General features: G+C 38.8%; 1 protein-coding gene across 2 annotated transcripts in view; it reads right to left on the bottom strand.

Moving 5' to 3' along the window:
• The window catches only part of LOC139953503 (uncharacterized), a 62173-nt gene that overhangs the window by 13397 nt on the left and 31436 nt on the right, over positions 1 to 17340 (bottom strand). For both annotated transcript variants that reach the window (XM_071952931.1, XM_071952930.1), the window contains exons 13-23: positions 16055 to 16205; positions 15289 to 15482; positions 13741 to 13868; positions 12189 to 12262; positions 11716 to 11809; positions 9983 to 10135; positions 9029 to 9331; positions 8697 to 8796; positions 5931 to 6053; positions 5081 to 5328; positions 1248 to 1339 (exon numbers count right to left, since the gene is read on the bottom strand). In XM_071952931.1, the coding sequence (XP_071809032.1) occupies positions 1248 to 1339; positions 5081 to 5328; positions 5931 to 6053; positions 8697 to 8796; positions 9029 to 9331; positions 9983 to 10135; positions 11716 to 11809; positions 12189 to 12262; positions 13741 to 13868; positions 15289 to 15482; positions 16055 to 16205 (1660 nt within the window). The remainder of the gene's footprint in view (positions 1 to 1247; positions 1340 to 5080; positions 5329 to 5930; positions 6054 to 8696; positions 8797 to 9028; positions 9332 to 9982; positions 10136 to 11715; positions 11810 to 12188; positions 12263 to 13740; positions 13869 to 15288; positions 15483 to 16054; positions 16206 to 17340) is intronic.

Here is a 17340-nt window from a genome sequence, read left to right on the forward strand (position 1 = left end):
GCTTAAGTACTAGGCGGTGGATCAGCGGTGATGCACGAAGGCGGGAAATGTAGGCGGGAAGTGAACTCGATGAAGCGTGGTGAAACCTGTTGTGGAGCCTTGGAGGTTGTGTGGGGGGTGTGTGCTCACTGAACCGTGTCAGTAGGAACAAGCACAGGGGATAGTGAGGGTGTGGGGACTAGGTGACTGAGGGTATAGATGACCCAAAGCAGTCTAATGGTTGGGGCCTAGGGGGTGACCGTGGATATAGCAGATCCATTGGTCGGGAGAAGGGGGAGCCAGATGTCGCTGATGTGGAAGCCGATGTCTTGGGGTACGGTGTCATGCTTGTGGATCTCGATGGCCTCTCTGATGCGTCTAGGGTGCCACGCCTGGATGGGAGCAATGATTTCAGCAGCATCCCAGTTCACTCGGTGGTCAGCGATGTGGGAATGCTTGACGATGGCGGATTTATCGAAGTCCCCCCTCCTTCCGTGTGCTCGGTGTTCCTTAAGATTTTTAAAGGTTTTTATTGTCACACTACACTGTATGAGCGTGCAGACACAAGCGTTTTCCCACTGTTTCCCAATAAATGGACTGTAAGCTACAAGAACCAGCGAACGCTAGAGGGCACTTTGTGCAATCTTTGAAGACGGTATTTTTCTCTAAGATTGCGCAAGCATTTTGGAATTCAAACAATTCTTTAGAAATGTACAGAGTATGTAAAATGTGCAACTTAGTAAAAACCTAGCATCTGTCATCTATTCAGGCTGAAGTCATTCTCTCCCTCTGCTGAGGCTTCATTTTACTCGCTCTCGCCACAGAATAGTTTTGCTTCATTGCTTTCGTTAGGGGGGTCCATACTCGACAAGCTTTGCTCTATATGGGCCCCCTCCAACTCCATCACCTTGTGCTCTGTTTTGGTTTTTGCTTTGTTTTCCGTAATTTATATTTTGCCTTTGCTTGTAAATGTTGTATTATAGTATTACTTCATGTATTATCATTATTCCATTTGCTTGTATTACTTAATTCTTTATTCACTCCTAATTGTTTTGTTTATTTGTTTGGATTTGGAAATAAAGTGAATTGACTGAACTGAATATAGAGCGCTCCAACCATCACCTCTAAATGATAGTTTCACTTTTAATGCATTAAATAATTATGCATATACAAAGATATGTGGCCAGCTAATGTAGTAATTATATTCTGTATCAATATGAAACTATGTTAGTTGGAATAGAAACATCTTTTTTCTGATTTGTACTAACCTTTTGTTTTTTTTCTATGACTTTTAGCTCCTTTAGTCAGTTTCTTGGCTCGTTTCATCATTAATTCTGCTGTAGTAGAATCTTTAAAACCCCTAGAAATTCAGGTATCAAAGTTGATTAACATTAGAGACAATACATCTAATATTAAACAAATATAACATGGTTTTAGGGTGACTAGTCGATACTAGCTTCCCGATGTATTGGAAGTTGTATTGGAAGTTGACATTGACAAAAGCCGACAGAACTAGTTTGCCAACTTCCAATACCGAGGGGAGCTCATATCGTCTAGTCAATAAAATAAACCATATAATAGATGTTAAATTTGCATCGGGGATAAAGAATATTAATTTTGGTTTTTACCCATACACCGATGTGTGTTAGCACTGTATACTCAGTACTTTCCCGAGTCCTGTAAAAAAATATCACAGGCATATTACTCGGGTGGGATTCAAACCCACGACCCTTGCAATTCTAGAGCAGTGTCTTACTAACTAGACTACCGAGGTTGCCCGGCAGCTAGAGGCAGTTCGAATCCTATGTTTTGGCAGCGGGTACCGCAACGATATAATAGATGTTAAATTTGCATCGGGGATAAAGAATATTAATTTTGGTTTTTACCCATACACCGATGTGTGTTAGCACTGTACACTCAGTACTTTCCCGAGTCCTGTTACCCGAGTAACATGCCTGTGATATTTTTTCACAGGACTCGGGAAAGTACTGAGTATACAGTGCTAACACACATCGGTGTATGGGTAAAAACCAAAATTAATAAAATAAACCATGTGATACTACATACATATTCAATTACCGTAACATGATTTGGAGCAAGGGAAAATGACGACTGTGAAATACAATGCGCCACGATATAAAGTTTGTTCGTGTTGGATGTCGCTAGAGCAATGTTGGGCTGGCATGCCGCACATAGTAAATGCGCATGACAAGTATAGTAGCAACTGGGCTGCTCAATTGACTGCTCAATTGACTTGTATGCCCATCTGGGGACAATGGAGGTACAATGTAAGTATCCTTTTGATTCTCTCCCTGCTTGCTAGACCATTGTACTGTACTGACTCATCTGTGGTCAGCTTTGTTCCATCAGCATCAATTGTGTCTGGTGCTTGCATTCTGCCAAAGACACATCTAGGACTCATCCAGTGTCGTAAATATCTGAAATGCCCTATTTCTTACTATGACAACTCCCCAGCCACTTTTCATTTGGAAATTGTGATTTTTGGTGACATTGCTGTAAATCCCAGCCCTGAAGGTGTAAATAACTCAAACTCAGCAGAAGCTAGTCTAAACTCTGCAAATTCCTACTCACGAAACAAGCTTCTCAGTCTCCGTTATGCCCCATCCACACGTGCTACTACTCTGCTGCCTTCCTGTATATTATCATTACAGAACCTTGGCCTTTTTGTAAATCCCAGCACTGTTTACCGACCTACACATCGTGGTAAAAAAGCTGGTCGCCGTAGAACTGTTCATAAACCCCCTATACCCGAAGTTACACTCCCATCTGTTCCAGTACCAGTGACTCCAGCCAAATCTCAACTCAGCCTTTGTGTTCTAAACACACAGTCCATCTGTAACAAGTATGACGATTTTGCTGATTTTGTTCTGCAAAAAGATCTGGACCTTGTTGCCGTTTCAGAAACGTGGCTGAGACCAGACTACGACTTAACATGTCGTCAGTGTACCCCTGCTGGCTACTACTTTCATCACATCCCAAGACCTCACAAGACTGGTGGAGGAGTTGCAATACTGTACATATCTACTTTATCTGTCTCTGTGAAAAGTAATGACGTCCAGTACACAGTTTTTGAATCTCTTCATGCTGAAGTTTCCAGAAACTCTAAATCTGTTCGCCTTGTCATTGTATACAGACCTGAGAGGGATTCAAACGGCCAACATGTGACTTTCTCAAGTTTTCTAAGGGAGTTTGAGAATTTGATTTTGGAAAATCTGCTTCATCCATCGGAAATCATCATCGGAAATCATCATCACTGGCGACGTTTACATTCATGTTGATGACATTCACAACACCAATGCAAACCAGTTTACGCATCTACTTCAGGCTTTTGGTCTTACCCAGCATATCAAGGAGCAGACTCATCGTCTCGGTCATTGCCTGGACCTTGTCATAACTCCTGAAATCTCCCCACCAATTGTCTAAAACTTTGTTATTCTACCTGGATTATCAGACCATTATGCAGTCATGTGTAACTTGAGTCTGTGCAATCCCAAAGTCCCAACCGTTCTTATAAAGAGCCGACAATGGAAATATGTGAATTCTCCCGAAGTGTTCCGCGACATAGGCACCCATTCAGCCAATCTAGAATTTGATCACGACTGCTTGGATTCCTATGTCAGCCAATATGAGAGTACAGTCAGTGACATCTTGGTTAAATACGCACCTTGGAAAACGAGATCAGTCAAGGTCCGAACTGAAGTCTCCTGGTTCAATGATGATATTAGACAGCGAGAAATATTTGTCGTTAACTGGAGCGGAAGTGGCGGAAAAATGGCAAATTGGCAATACAACGACAAGAATATCGCAACCAATGTAAAGTAGTTAGGAATTTTATCAACCAGGCAAAGATCATCCATTATTCATCTCAAGTACAAGAATCCTCAGGAGATCAAAAGAAGCTCTTCAAGATAATTGGTAAGTTGTTGCTCAAACCCAAAACCCCTGTCCTTCCATCCACCTACAATGACCAGGACTTAGCAAATGAGTTCCAGAAATTCTTTGTCACCAAGATTTCAGACATCCGCTCATCATTTTCATCAGTCCCTTACAACGTACCGCAGACATTGCCACATCTTCAACCAGAGTGTAGACTATCTGTGTTTGAGCCTGCCACTGTTGCTGAGATTCAAAGGGTTATTATGAAATCTCCTTCAAAATCCTGTGAGCTGGATCCAGTATCAACATCCATGATAAAGCAAAACATTGATATATTTGTACCCTACATCACTAAGCTTGTAAACGAATCTCTCAGTTGTTTCCCTGATAGCCTCAAAGTTTCCTACACCAGGCCGCTCATCAAGAAATTAAACCTGGACAAGGAGATATTTAAAAACTACAGACCGGTTGCAAACTTTAAATATCTTGGAAAAGTCATCGAGTAGTTTCATCACGTATTTCTGATCACATTCATACTTTCAACCTGTCCGAAGTGTTCCAGTCAGCATACAAGCCTTTCCATGTACCGAGGCTGCACTAGTCCGTGTGAGCAACGATATTCTCTCTTCTATGGACAATGGTAACCTTACAGCACTAGTCCTGCTAGACTTGAGAGCTGCTTTTGACACTGTTGATCATAACATCCTTCTCTCTCGGCTCCAGAATCACCTTTGCATAGAGGACACAGCCCTAGCATGGTGCAAATCGTATCTCTACAATAGAGCTCAACATGTATGTATTGGCACTGCGATATCCGACCCTGTTGTTTTGAACTACTCTGTACCACAGGGGTCTGTACTCGGCCCGCAGTGGTTTACGCTGTACACTTTACTGATTCGTGACATCATCCTGAAATTTAATCTGAGTTACCATGTGTATGCAGACGACACTTAGCTATACATCACTTCCAATACCGAGGATGTAAGTTGCACCATTATCTTAATGTTGTTATCTACATACTAACAGATCACTGCATTAAAAGCAGATCACTGCATTTAAAAACATTACTTCTATACGTAATTTAAGGAACCTTTTTAGTAAATTTGATTGGGGTAAACATCCTTACATCAAAATTTACCCTCTAAAACCCTTTAAGTGATGTTGTTCATTTAACTTGTTGTAGTGTGTATTAATATGTTCCTACCATTCCTGTGTAATCTGGTCTTGTTTGTGACTCTTGTTGGATCTTGGAGTATCATTCAGAGTGTGTATTGGAGGGATAGGGGGTTTGCTGACTAGTGTAGGTCTAGTATCTGGTGATGCACACCATGCTTGTCTAGCTGAGGGTGGTTCAGGAGCTAGCTTGGGTACACTATGTGTATCAGGAACCAGTGGATGAATTCTTGGAATAGATGGCATCTCTGATGGCAACCACTCAATGTCCATCTTAGCCTGCAACAATCAAAGTAGAAATTACAATCAAAGACCATCATTCCCATTTCAGCATAGTCTCATTTTGCATATAAACCTTATTTGCAAATTACATAAAGAAGACAACGATTGTTCTGGTAGACTTGATGTGTTTTGACAGTGTACACGTACTTAAATCATTGTCAATGCACATTGGCTGACACATTGTACTTACATCTGTATAACATATTGCTATGGCTATTTTGATTTTCAAGAATTTTGTAGTCTTTGTTTTGAGGGTTTTTTTTCTTCATTTTTGATACTTGTGAGACTTGCAGTCTGTACTGACAAAGTGACTTTTATTGTGACCTCACCCTTTGCTCAGTAATTAAGATTGAAACACATCTTAAGATTAATCTTTGTGAAGTCCAGCCCAGATGCTTTCTTACCACTTAAGCCCAAGATTATTTTACTGTCACTTCAAGTGGGCTTCACGATTTAGGTTTGAATCATCTCTTTAAATACAAGGAAGTTACAATTGATCAATTGCAAGTTTAGAATGTTTCGAACTTTTCCCTTAATACTTGATTCATCTGTACATCAAGGGTACAATCAATAGATGAAATAAAGCTTATACAACTAACCTGGGCCAAGTCCCATGACATTGGGTCTATCTCATCATATAACATGTCATCCTCCTCATTATAACGTGCAGCTTGTCTTGCTACAGCAAGTCTCTTCCGCACTCTGTAACCTCTCCACAATGCCTGCAACAGAATACAATATTATTACAATCATTATATGGCGCAACCATCAACAGCTAGGCTCAATACACATTGCAATCATTATACCATGATGCTACCATCCACAGCTAGGCTCAATACACATTGCAATCATCATACCATGATGCTACCATCCACAGCTAGGCTCAATACACATTGCAATCATTATACCATGATGCAACCATCCACAGCTAGGCTCAATACACATTGCAATCATCATACCATGATGCTACCATCCACAGCTAGGCTCAAAACACATTGCAATCATCATACCATGATGCAACCATCCACATCTAGAAGGCTCAATACACATTGCAATCATTATACCATGATGCTACCATCCACAGCTAGGCTCAAAACACATTGCAATCATCATACCATGATGCAACCATCCACATCTAGAAGGCTCAATACACATTGCAATCATTATACCATGATGCTACCATCCACAGCTAGGCTCTATACACATTGCAATCATCATACCATGATGCTACCATCCACAGCTAGGCTCAATACACATTGCAATCATCATACCATGATGCTACCATCCACAGCTAGGCTCAATACACATTGCAATCATTATACCATGATGCTACCATCCACAGCTAGGCTCAATACACATTGCAATCATTATACCATGATGCTACCATCCACAGCTAGGCTCTATACACATTGCAATCATTATACCATGATGCTACCATCCACAGCTAGGCTCAATACACATTGCAATCATTATACCATGATGCTACCATCCACAGCTAGGCTCAATACACATTGCAATCATTATACCATGATGCTACCATCCACAGCTAGGCTCAACACACATTGCAATCATCATACCATGATGCTACCATCCACAGCTAGGCTCAATACACATTGCAATCATTATACCATGATGCTACCATCCACATCTAGAAGGCTCAATACACATTGCAATCATTATACCATGATGCTACCATCCACAGCTAGGCTCTATACACATTGCAATCATCATACCATGATGCTACCATCCACAGCTAGGCTCAACACACATTGCAATCATCATACCATGATGCTACCATCCACAGCTAGGCTCTATACACATTGCAATCATCATACCATGATGCAAACATCCACAGCTAGGCTCAATACACATTGCAATCATTATACCATGATGCTACCATCCACAGCTAGGCTCAATACACATTGCAATCATTATACCATGATGCAACCATCCACAGCTAGGCTCAATACACATTGCAATCATTATACCATGATGCTACCATCCACAGCTAGGCTCAAAACACATTGCAATCATCATACCATGATGCTACCATCCACAGCTAGGCTCAATACACATTGCAATCATTATACCATGATGCTACCATCCACAGCTAGGCTCAAAACACATTGCAATCATCATACCATGATGCTACCATCCACAGCTAGGCTCAATACACATTGCAATCATCATACCATGATGCTACCATCCACAGTTAGGCTCTATACACATTGCAATCATCATACCATGATGCAAACATCCACAGCTAGGCTCAATACACATTGCAATCATTATACCATGATGCTACCATCCACAGCTAGGCTCAATACACATTGCAATCATTATACCATGATGCAACCATCCACAGCTAGGCTCAATACACATTGCAATCATTATACCATGATGCTACCATCCACAGCTAGGCTCAAAACACATTGCAATCATCATACCATGATGCTACCATCCACAGCTAGGCTCAATACACATTGCAATCATTATACCATGATGCTACCATCCACAGCTAGGCTCAAAACACATTGCAATCATCATACCATGATGCTACCATCCACAGCTAGGCTCAATACACATTGCAATCATCATACCATGATGCTACCATCCACAGCTAGGCTCAATACACATTGCAATCATCATACCATGATGCTACCATCCACAGCTAGGCTCAAAACACATTGCAATCATCATACCATGATGCTACCATCCACAGCTAGGCTCAAAACACATTGCAATCATCATACCATGATGCTACCATCCACAGCTAGGCTCAAAACACATTGCAATCATCATACCATGATGCTACCATCCACAGCTAGGCTCAATACACATTGCAATCATCATACCATGATGCTACCATCCACAGCTAGGCTCAATACACATTGCAATCATCATACCATGATGCTACCATCCACAGCTAGGCTCAATACACATTGCAATCATCATACCATGATGCTACCATCCACAGCTAGGCTCAATACACATTGCAATCATTATACCATGATGCTACCATCCACAGCTAGGCTCAAAACACATTGCAATCATCATACCATGATGCTACCATCCACAGCTAGGCTCAATACACATTGCAATCATCATACCATGATGCTACCATCCACAGCTAGGCTCAATACACATTGCAATCATTATACCATGATGCTACCATCCACAGCTAGGCTCTATACACATTGCAATCATTATACCATGATGCTACCATCCACAGCTAGGCTCTATACACATTGCAATCATTATACCATGATGCAACCATCCACAGCTAGGCTCAATACACATTGCAATCATTATACCATGATGCTACCATCCACAGCTAGGCTCTATACACATTGCAATCATCATACCTGTATATGTGACGCTGCCATCCATAGCGTGGTATGCTTGTCAATATCTCGTCTCACAATGAAACCTCTCCATCTTGACTGAATTCTTACTGCAGCCTTCCTGGAAAGGAAAACAAAACAAAACAACATTCAAGTTTGTCTTATATAGTAAATGAATGACCTAACAATAAGAATCCATGGTGAACTAGCGGCAAAGAGGGCTGCCAAATTTTCCTGCTGACATGTGAAACACGTTTACACCTTAGCAAATATTTCTACTTCAGTAAGCACAAAAATGTGCTTACCGTTAAAAAGCGCAATGAAATTGTGTCCTAGAATTGAATGAAGTATACCTTTGGAGTTGTAGTTGCGTGTCTGTTTCATGATGGTCATCCCTTAATATTAGGTCATTGTTAGTAACTGGTGACTGATGGACTGGAGTCACTCCACTTTGATGCAGATGAACATTGACTGATGAAGGTGTATTTGCTGCTACACATTCATTAAATGATGAGATAACATCCCTTGAATCCAGCATATTACCAGACTCCTGCATACGTCGATGTTGTAAAGCCTGTGTCAGACTACATTTCATATAGGACGACATGATAGAACATCTCTCTACCAGGTTCCTTGACAGATCTCCATCATGTGACCTATCAGATACATGAGATAATAGCATGTCAAGGAAACATGCAAAAAGTTTAGATCAATCAAAGATTATTGATTGCAAAGAAATCCCCTTTCATTAATATAAACGCAGTATTTCAAAATTTTGGCTCTACACAATAGGTGCGCTTAAAAAACTAAGAAAAAAATTACTATAAATACAATGACTTTGACTTAAAGGATTTGGGTACCTTTTAAAAATGCCCATAGATTTACATTCAACTTACAGGGTTTGAAGATAATGATAGTGGAAAGCTTCCCTTCAAATATAACTTACTGAGGTGCTGTAGTTTAAAAAAAAAATGAGTAAAACAATGTCATGAGAATACCTTTGTAAATGATTAAGATAATTTTCGTCTCACGAGACGAAAATTATTTTCATGACATTGTTTTACTCATTTCCCAAAAACTACAGCACCTCAGCACGTAATATTTTCAGGGAAGCTTTTTTACTATCATTATCTTCAAACTGTGTAAGTTTAGTGTAAATCTGTGGACATTGTATTTTTTGTCCTACAAAAGTTACATAGACCATTTAAGACATTATAATGATTGGAAAGTGAACAATGGATATTTTAAAAAGACATCATCAAAATAGCAAAAAGAATAAAAGTTTATTTGATTATGAATGAACCTACTTTTGGTATAAAGTGTGAAGTTGGTCTTGGGCTTGTAGTTGTGACCTACACATTATTTCATAAGCATTTCTACATGGTTGCAGTGGTGAATGCACAGCAATAACTTCAGTATCCAATGTCTGTAACCATGGTAGCCTCTTCAGCACTTGGCCCCTGAAAATACAACATATTTGAATGTCAAACCTGTAGGCTGTTTCAATTCTTTAATTGAATCAGTCAATCAGAAAAAAAGACTATTCTCAATTCTGGTTCTTATAACAAGAAAGATTTTACTTTTCCGTAATAGACTGTGCAAGTCTTGCAGGTATCAAAAACTGGGGAAAAAAACTAAAATGAAATTCAAAATTCTTGAAAAACACCCATAGCAAGTTGTTTTAGGTAAGGCAACAAAAGGGTAGCGACGAGATCTAAACAGCCATTTAAAACCGGCAGGGTCGTAGGCGTGTGATTAAGGCGTGAGCCAAAGGCAAGGGTTTTTATCCCATGGCCAAGACCCTGCAAGGTTTTAAGCGGCCGTTTAAGAATGAGTCACTACTCTTTTTTTCCCATTTATAAATGCCCTTTTGTTAAAAAACGAAACAATTTCAACTATAGACACTTTGAAACAATGCTCTGTTGCTTTCACCATGTCAAGTTCCAAACTGAGAACAATCCTTTCAACAAAGTTGCAGCTAAATGAATTTTTTTGTGTTTAACATACAATGTGTTTGAAGCACTGTATACTTGGTACTTCTTTTAGTTTATCATACAATGTGTTTGAAGCACTGTATACTTGGTACTTCTTTGTGTTTAACATACAATGTGTTTGAAGCACTGTATACTTGGTACTTCTTTGTGTTTATCATACAGTGTGTTTGAAGCACTGTATACTTGGTACTTCTTTGTGTTTAACATACAATGTGTTTGAAGCACTGTATACTTGGTACTTCTTTGTGTTTAACATACAATGTGTTTGAAGCACTGTATACTTGGTACTTCTTTGTGTTTAACATACAATGTGTTTGAAGCACTGTATACTTGGTACTTCTTTGTGTTTAACATACAATGTGTTTGAAGCACTGTATACTTGGTACTTCTTTGTGTTTAACATACAATGTGTTTGAAGCACTGTATACTTGGTACTTCTTTGTGTTTAACATACAATGTGTTTGAAGCACTGTATACTTGGTACTTCTTTGTGTTTATCATACAGTGTGTTTGAAGCACTGTATACTTGGTACTTCTTTGTGTTTAACATACAATGTGTTTGAAGCACTGTATACTTGGTACTTCTTTGTGTTTAACATACAATGTGTTTGAAGCACTGTATACTTGGTACTTCTTTGTGTTTATCATACAGTGTGTTTGAAGCACTGTATACTTGGTACTTCTTTGTGTTTAACATACAATGTGTTTGAAGCACTGTATACTTGGTACTTCTTTGTGTTTAACATACAATGTGTTTGAAGCACTGTATACTTGGTACTTCTTTGTGTTTAACATACAATGTGTTTGAAGCACTGTATACTTGGTACTTCTTTGTGTTTATCATACAGTGTGTTTGAAGCATTGTATACTTGGTACTTTCTCAAAGTCATGAAAAAGAAATCTACATGCATATTACTGTGGTAGTAGACAACCTTAGCCATTCACAACAATGATGTAAAATGTGCATCAGGGATAAAACACAAACACTCTTCTTCATTCCAGAAGCAAATTCAATACATATAAAAACAAGCCTAAAAGCCTCTTACCTGTACTGATCGTCTTGAGTAACTGGGTTACCCTCGAGACATAAATCTTCTAGATGGATACAACGATTCAATCCACTCAAAACTGTGTCAATGTCTAAAAGCAAGACAAATAAGACAACTATGCATTAGTTCTATTTGGTGTTTTCAAGAGTCTTTTTTGTGATAATTACTTATTGGTGAAAATGACCAAAACATTGCCAGCAACATTTAAGACATTGTTCACCTAAGATTGACTTGTTAAATTAAGAACGTGCTACAAGAAGAAACATGCAAACACATTTTCTGAATTTACTTCATTTTATACATTCTATACTTTACCAGACATCTCAATTTTCTGTTCTTATGAAATCTTCTTTGTTTGGAGTTTATTTTATAGTATTTTCATAAAACGTGACGCTTAAAAGGATTATTGATCACCATAAATAAAGGCTGCTTTAATTCCCTAATACCTAAATGTAGATTTGAGAGATTACCGGTTATGCAGTTGTTACTCATGTCCAATGTCTTCAACATCAAGCAAAATTTCACATCAGCCACATTGACTAGACTGAAATGAAATGCAACAAATTAATCAATAGTAAAATAATAACTTGTACACTTTCTTTAAGTTCTAGATTATTACTTGTTACTCCAACATTGTTAAGTTATTATAGGTAGGACCATTCAGTGGTTGATCTGCAAGCCTCTCTGTTTGGCATGAGAGTTGATCAGTTTAACATCATCACTTAGCATCATTATTTTTTATGCTCTGTTTTAATGACCGAGTTGCCTGATATTGGCTTGATGCATATATCAATGCATATATCAAATGTTCAAGTCAAACTAGCATCCTGAATTATTCCTTCAACAAAGCCAGTGAGAATGAGAGAGATGATGACTACAGTTCAGTATTTAGTGATTTCCTTTTCAATCTTGGGCCAACAACAATTAGCCAATCACATCCACATCCCAGCCAAATCTTTCATGTCTTCATGTAAAAGTCTTGTGAGTAACCTTTAATTCTCACTCATTGAATCCTATGCTTTATGTGGCTACCTCTGATACCTCACATACCATAAAGCTACAGACAGTTACTACATATACACTGGACCTTCAATAATCAACTGTTTTACTTTGTAGTTACAATGTCAATTCTAAATGCAAGTTTGAATATTGAACATCACGGAATTTCTTTAAAGGAGCATGTTGATCGGACGAGTTGGTCTATTAAAATCGTTTGAAACCATTTGTTATGAAATGTATATGGATGGAAAGATGTTTTAAAGGTAGAATATACTGATCTAAACAAGTATCACTCAAAATTGCACGGTTTTCCTTTAACATTGCGAACTATCAAGGTCGGCCCGTTATGGGAGTCAAAGTTTTGACAATTCCATAATCAGCCGACAGTGTTAGTCGACGAGGTAAAAAGAAAACCACGCAATTTCGAGGCATGTTTTTGTAGATCATTGTATTCTACTTTTACAATATCTTTCTAACCATATGCATTTTATAACTAACGGTTACAGAACGCTTTTCAAAGACCAATTCGACCGATGCAACGCTATGTGTTCCTTTAACCATGGTTACCAAGCAATTTGGATGCTAATTATCATACATTGACATATTTTGACATTCCAAAACCATTTTTTTTTTGCTGTAATACATGTACAATGTCTGTTTGTTGATTTGTTTTGCAGATTTTCCAAGTTTACTTTTAGATGTCCATTTAAACCTTGCAAGGTCATTGTTAAGGACCTTGCCTTGGGCTTGGTCCTTAATTGCATGATCACGACCCTGCCAGTTTTAAACAGCTGCTTCAGACAGAGTCACTTCTCTTTTATTCACTTCATTGGTCAAGTTAGATCCTAACTGGATTGATGCTAGGTTTAATCTGGGTTAAAATAACTGAACTAATGTTTTAGCAAATTGAACCTTGGTTGAGTTGAACTAAATCTGGAATGAGATTAATCTCCAGTAAAGATAATGTTTGGACGAGTTCAATTAATCTTAGTTGAAGTGAAACAATCTGAGAGAGGAGCTTACCCATTTTGAGCCAGATGGAGATGTTGAAGTAGGGGCAACCAAGCATCTGATAATATTGCTACACTGCTTATGCTGTTATCATTAAGCTGCAACTCACGAAGTAACACAAGATTATCAACTGGTGGCATCTGAACATGAAGTTGAAAACAAATTGTTCATTACCACTGACATTTAAGCATTATTTGTGACTTTGAGATTGCACAAAGAAATAATTGATTGTGTAAAAATAACGCCCCTTAGGTGAAAGCCATGTTTGATATATTTGATATATTTGCCAGATTTATGAGCACGAGTCTTAACATCCTACATGTAGCAATACAATGACAATACAAACAAGTGTGTATGTATAGCTACAAACATGTACATATTACACCACCAAAGCTGAAAAAGAGATGTTTTACATAAATTTGATACAAATTATCCCTTTTTTAAGAATTTTAGTTCTGTCACTCACCCCCTTCATTTATATCACTATATTGTGCAGATCAACTGCACCATTCACATTATGTCACAAAATAACTTCGTTTTGCCATGGCTCTTTTCGTTTTGCGGTGGCTCTTTTCGTTTTGCCATGGCTCTTTTCGTTTTGCCAAAGCTCTTTTCGTTTTGCCGTGGCGGTTTTTGTTTTGCCGTGGCGCTTTTTGCTTTGCCGTGGCACTTTTTGTTTTGCCGTGGCGGTTTTTGTTTTGCCGTGGCGGTTTTTGTTTTGCCGTGGCGGTTTTTGTTTTGCCGTGACAGTTGTGGGCCACCGTAATTTAACATGAAGGGATAGTTTGTATACTTGTATCGAATACGGGACACTTCAGCACCTTGCAAACTCGGCACCAGCAAACTCGGCACCTCTCAAACTCGGCACCCACAACCTCGGCACCTTGCAAACTAGGCACCCACAAACTCGGCACATTCACAACTACAAACTCGGCACCTGGTTGAAAACACTCAATCTGCCACGGTTACAAGTTCGGCACCCAGTTGGAAATTGAAATAAATCCGGATCCTCGTCGTGTGTATCGACGGGTTCGACGTCGTACTGACGACGATACATACATACAGACCTACCAAGTCTCACGCATTAGGCGTGAGACTCCTGCATTTGGGCTCTGTCTCACGCTCACACGCACAGCAACCATTTTATAAAATAAAACTGAAAACGTGCGGAGTTTCCGGGACAAAAAAAATCTCCGATGCCAATTTTTCAAAAGTTCGGAACCGGTTATGGTCATATAAGCTAGCATAACTACTAATTATTTCAACGAAATTCAAACCAGTTTTTATGGTGTTAATACTACTCTTCGGGTGGTATTTGCTGTTGGTGCCGAGTTTGGTTAAGTGGACCAAAATAGGCCGATGCCGAGTTTGTTTGGTGCCGAGTTTGTTGGACCAAAACAGGCCGGTGCCGAGTTTGTTTGGTGCCGACATTCTTGGTGCCGAGTGGGTGCCGAGTTTGCGAGGTGCCGAGTTTGCGAAGTGCGGAGTTTGCTGGTGCCGAGTTTGCAAGGTGCCGAAGTGTCCGGTACCCCTTGTATCATGTAGTACAATGTCGCATACCTCAACAAGACAGTTACTTTGTATATTGAGCCTTTGTAGCAAACAACATGTCTCAAGTTCTTGCACTGCTGATAGATGGTTATGTGAGAGGTTGAGATCCTGTAGACACACTAAGTTACCAAGTCCCTTGATGCTAACCAGTTGATTATGTCCAAGATCTAAATGAGTTAAACTTGACAGACACTTCAACCCATCTGGAATTCAACAACAATGGAAAACAGTTACAATTGATTATCTGCAACATCATGGCAATGAAATTTTAATTAACATACCACTGTACACACTTTGAGATCACATAAAATTAAGAGTCAATGTCAATTCCTTCAAGTATGCTTATTTGTTCTCACCATTGACAGAATAAAGTGATTACCTAACCATTCAGATTCGGCTGATGTAATTTTTTAACATGATGTTGACATGTGCAATTCAGTTTTTAACTGTGAGACATGTTTTAATAAACCATTTTTGAATTGAATTGAATTGAACTCAATTCAAACCACAGAGGGCCACAGGTTCTGTTGCCCTGGTCTTGGTCTTGGTGCCCCTTAAAATGCTTCCTATAGGCTTAAAGGTTTTGTAGTGGAAGTGACATTGTAAAGAGACAATGGCCTTGCCCTCTCAAAGACGAAATTCCAGGCCCACATGCTATAAGTACAATGCTGTCTCTGAGATAACTGGATGTGCGATTACAGCAGACTTTCTACTGGTAATATGGTGTGACAATTTATATGTTATACATGCACACGATTTAAGTCAATACAAGTACCTGTTCTAGTGATGCTGTTATGTGACAATTGTACATAGTAGAGTTGATTACAACCTTCCAATCCATGAACTGATGTTAGTTGATTGTCTCCTAGAAGCAGTTGAGTCAGCTTAGTCATGTCTCTGCAACATACATTCTCAACTTTGTTGTGCTTCATTGTGGGTAAATAGGATACAATAAGGTTAGTCTCTGCAACATACATTCTCAACTTTGTTGTGCTTCATTGTGGGTAAATAGGATACAATAAGGTTAGTCTCTGCAACATACATTCTCAACTTTGTTGTGCTTCATTGAAGGTAAATATGATACAATAAGGTAAGTCTCTGCAACATACATTCTCAACTTTGTTGTGCTTCATTGAAGGTAAATAGGATACAATAAGGTTAGTCTCTGCAACATACATTCTCAACTTTGTTGTGCTTCATTGTAGGTAAATAGGATACAATAAGGTTAGTCTCTGCAACATACATTCTCAACTTTGTTGTGCTTCATTGTAGGTAAATAGGATACAATAAGGTAAGTCTCTGCAACATACATTCTCAACTTTGTTGTGCTTCATTGTGGGTAAATAGGATACAATAAGGTTAGTCTCTGCAACATACATTCTCAACTTTGTTGTGCTTCATTGAAGGTAAATAGGATACAATAAGGTAAGTCTCTGCAACATACATTCTCAACTTTGTTGTGCTTCATTGTGGGTAAATAGGATACAATAAGGTTAGTCTCTGCAACATACATTCTCAACTTTGTTGTGCTTCATTGTGGGTAAATAGGATACAATAAGGTAAGTCTCTGCAACATACATTCTCAACTTTGTTGTGCTTCATTGTGGGTAAATAGGATACAATAAGGTTAGTCTCTGCAACATACATTCTCAACTTTGTTGTGCTTCATTGTGGGTAAATAGGATACAATAAGGTTAGTCTCTGCAACATACATTCTCAACTTTGTTGTGCTTCATTGTAGGTAAATAGGATACAATAAGGTTAGTCTCTGCAACATACATTCTCAACTTTGTTGTGCTTCATTGTAGGTAAATAGGATACAATAAGGTTAGTCTCTGCAACATACATTCTCAACTTTGTTGTGCTTCATTGTGGGTAAATAGGATACAATAAGGTTAGTCTCTGCAACATACAATGTACATTCTCAACTTTGTTGTGCTTCATTGTGGGTAAATAGGATACAATAAGGTTAGTCTCTGCAACAAACATTCTCAACTTTGTTGTGCTTCATTGTGGGTAAATAGGATACAATAAGGTAAGTCTCTGCAACATACATTCTCA

Source organism: Asterias amurensis, chromosome 22 (assembly GCF_032118995.1).
Source record: "Asterias amurensis chromosome 22, ASM3211899v1".
NCBI classification, from domain to species: Eukaryota; Metazoa; Echinodermata; class Asteroidea; order Forcipulatida; family Asteriidae; genus Asterias; species Asterias amurensis.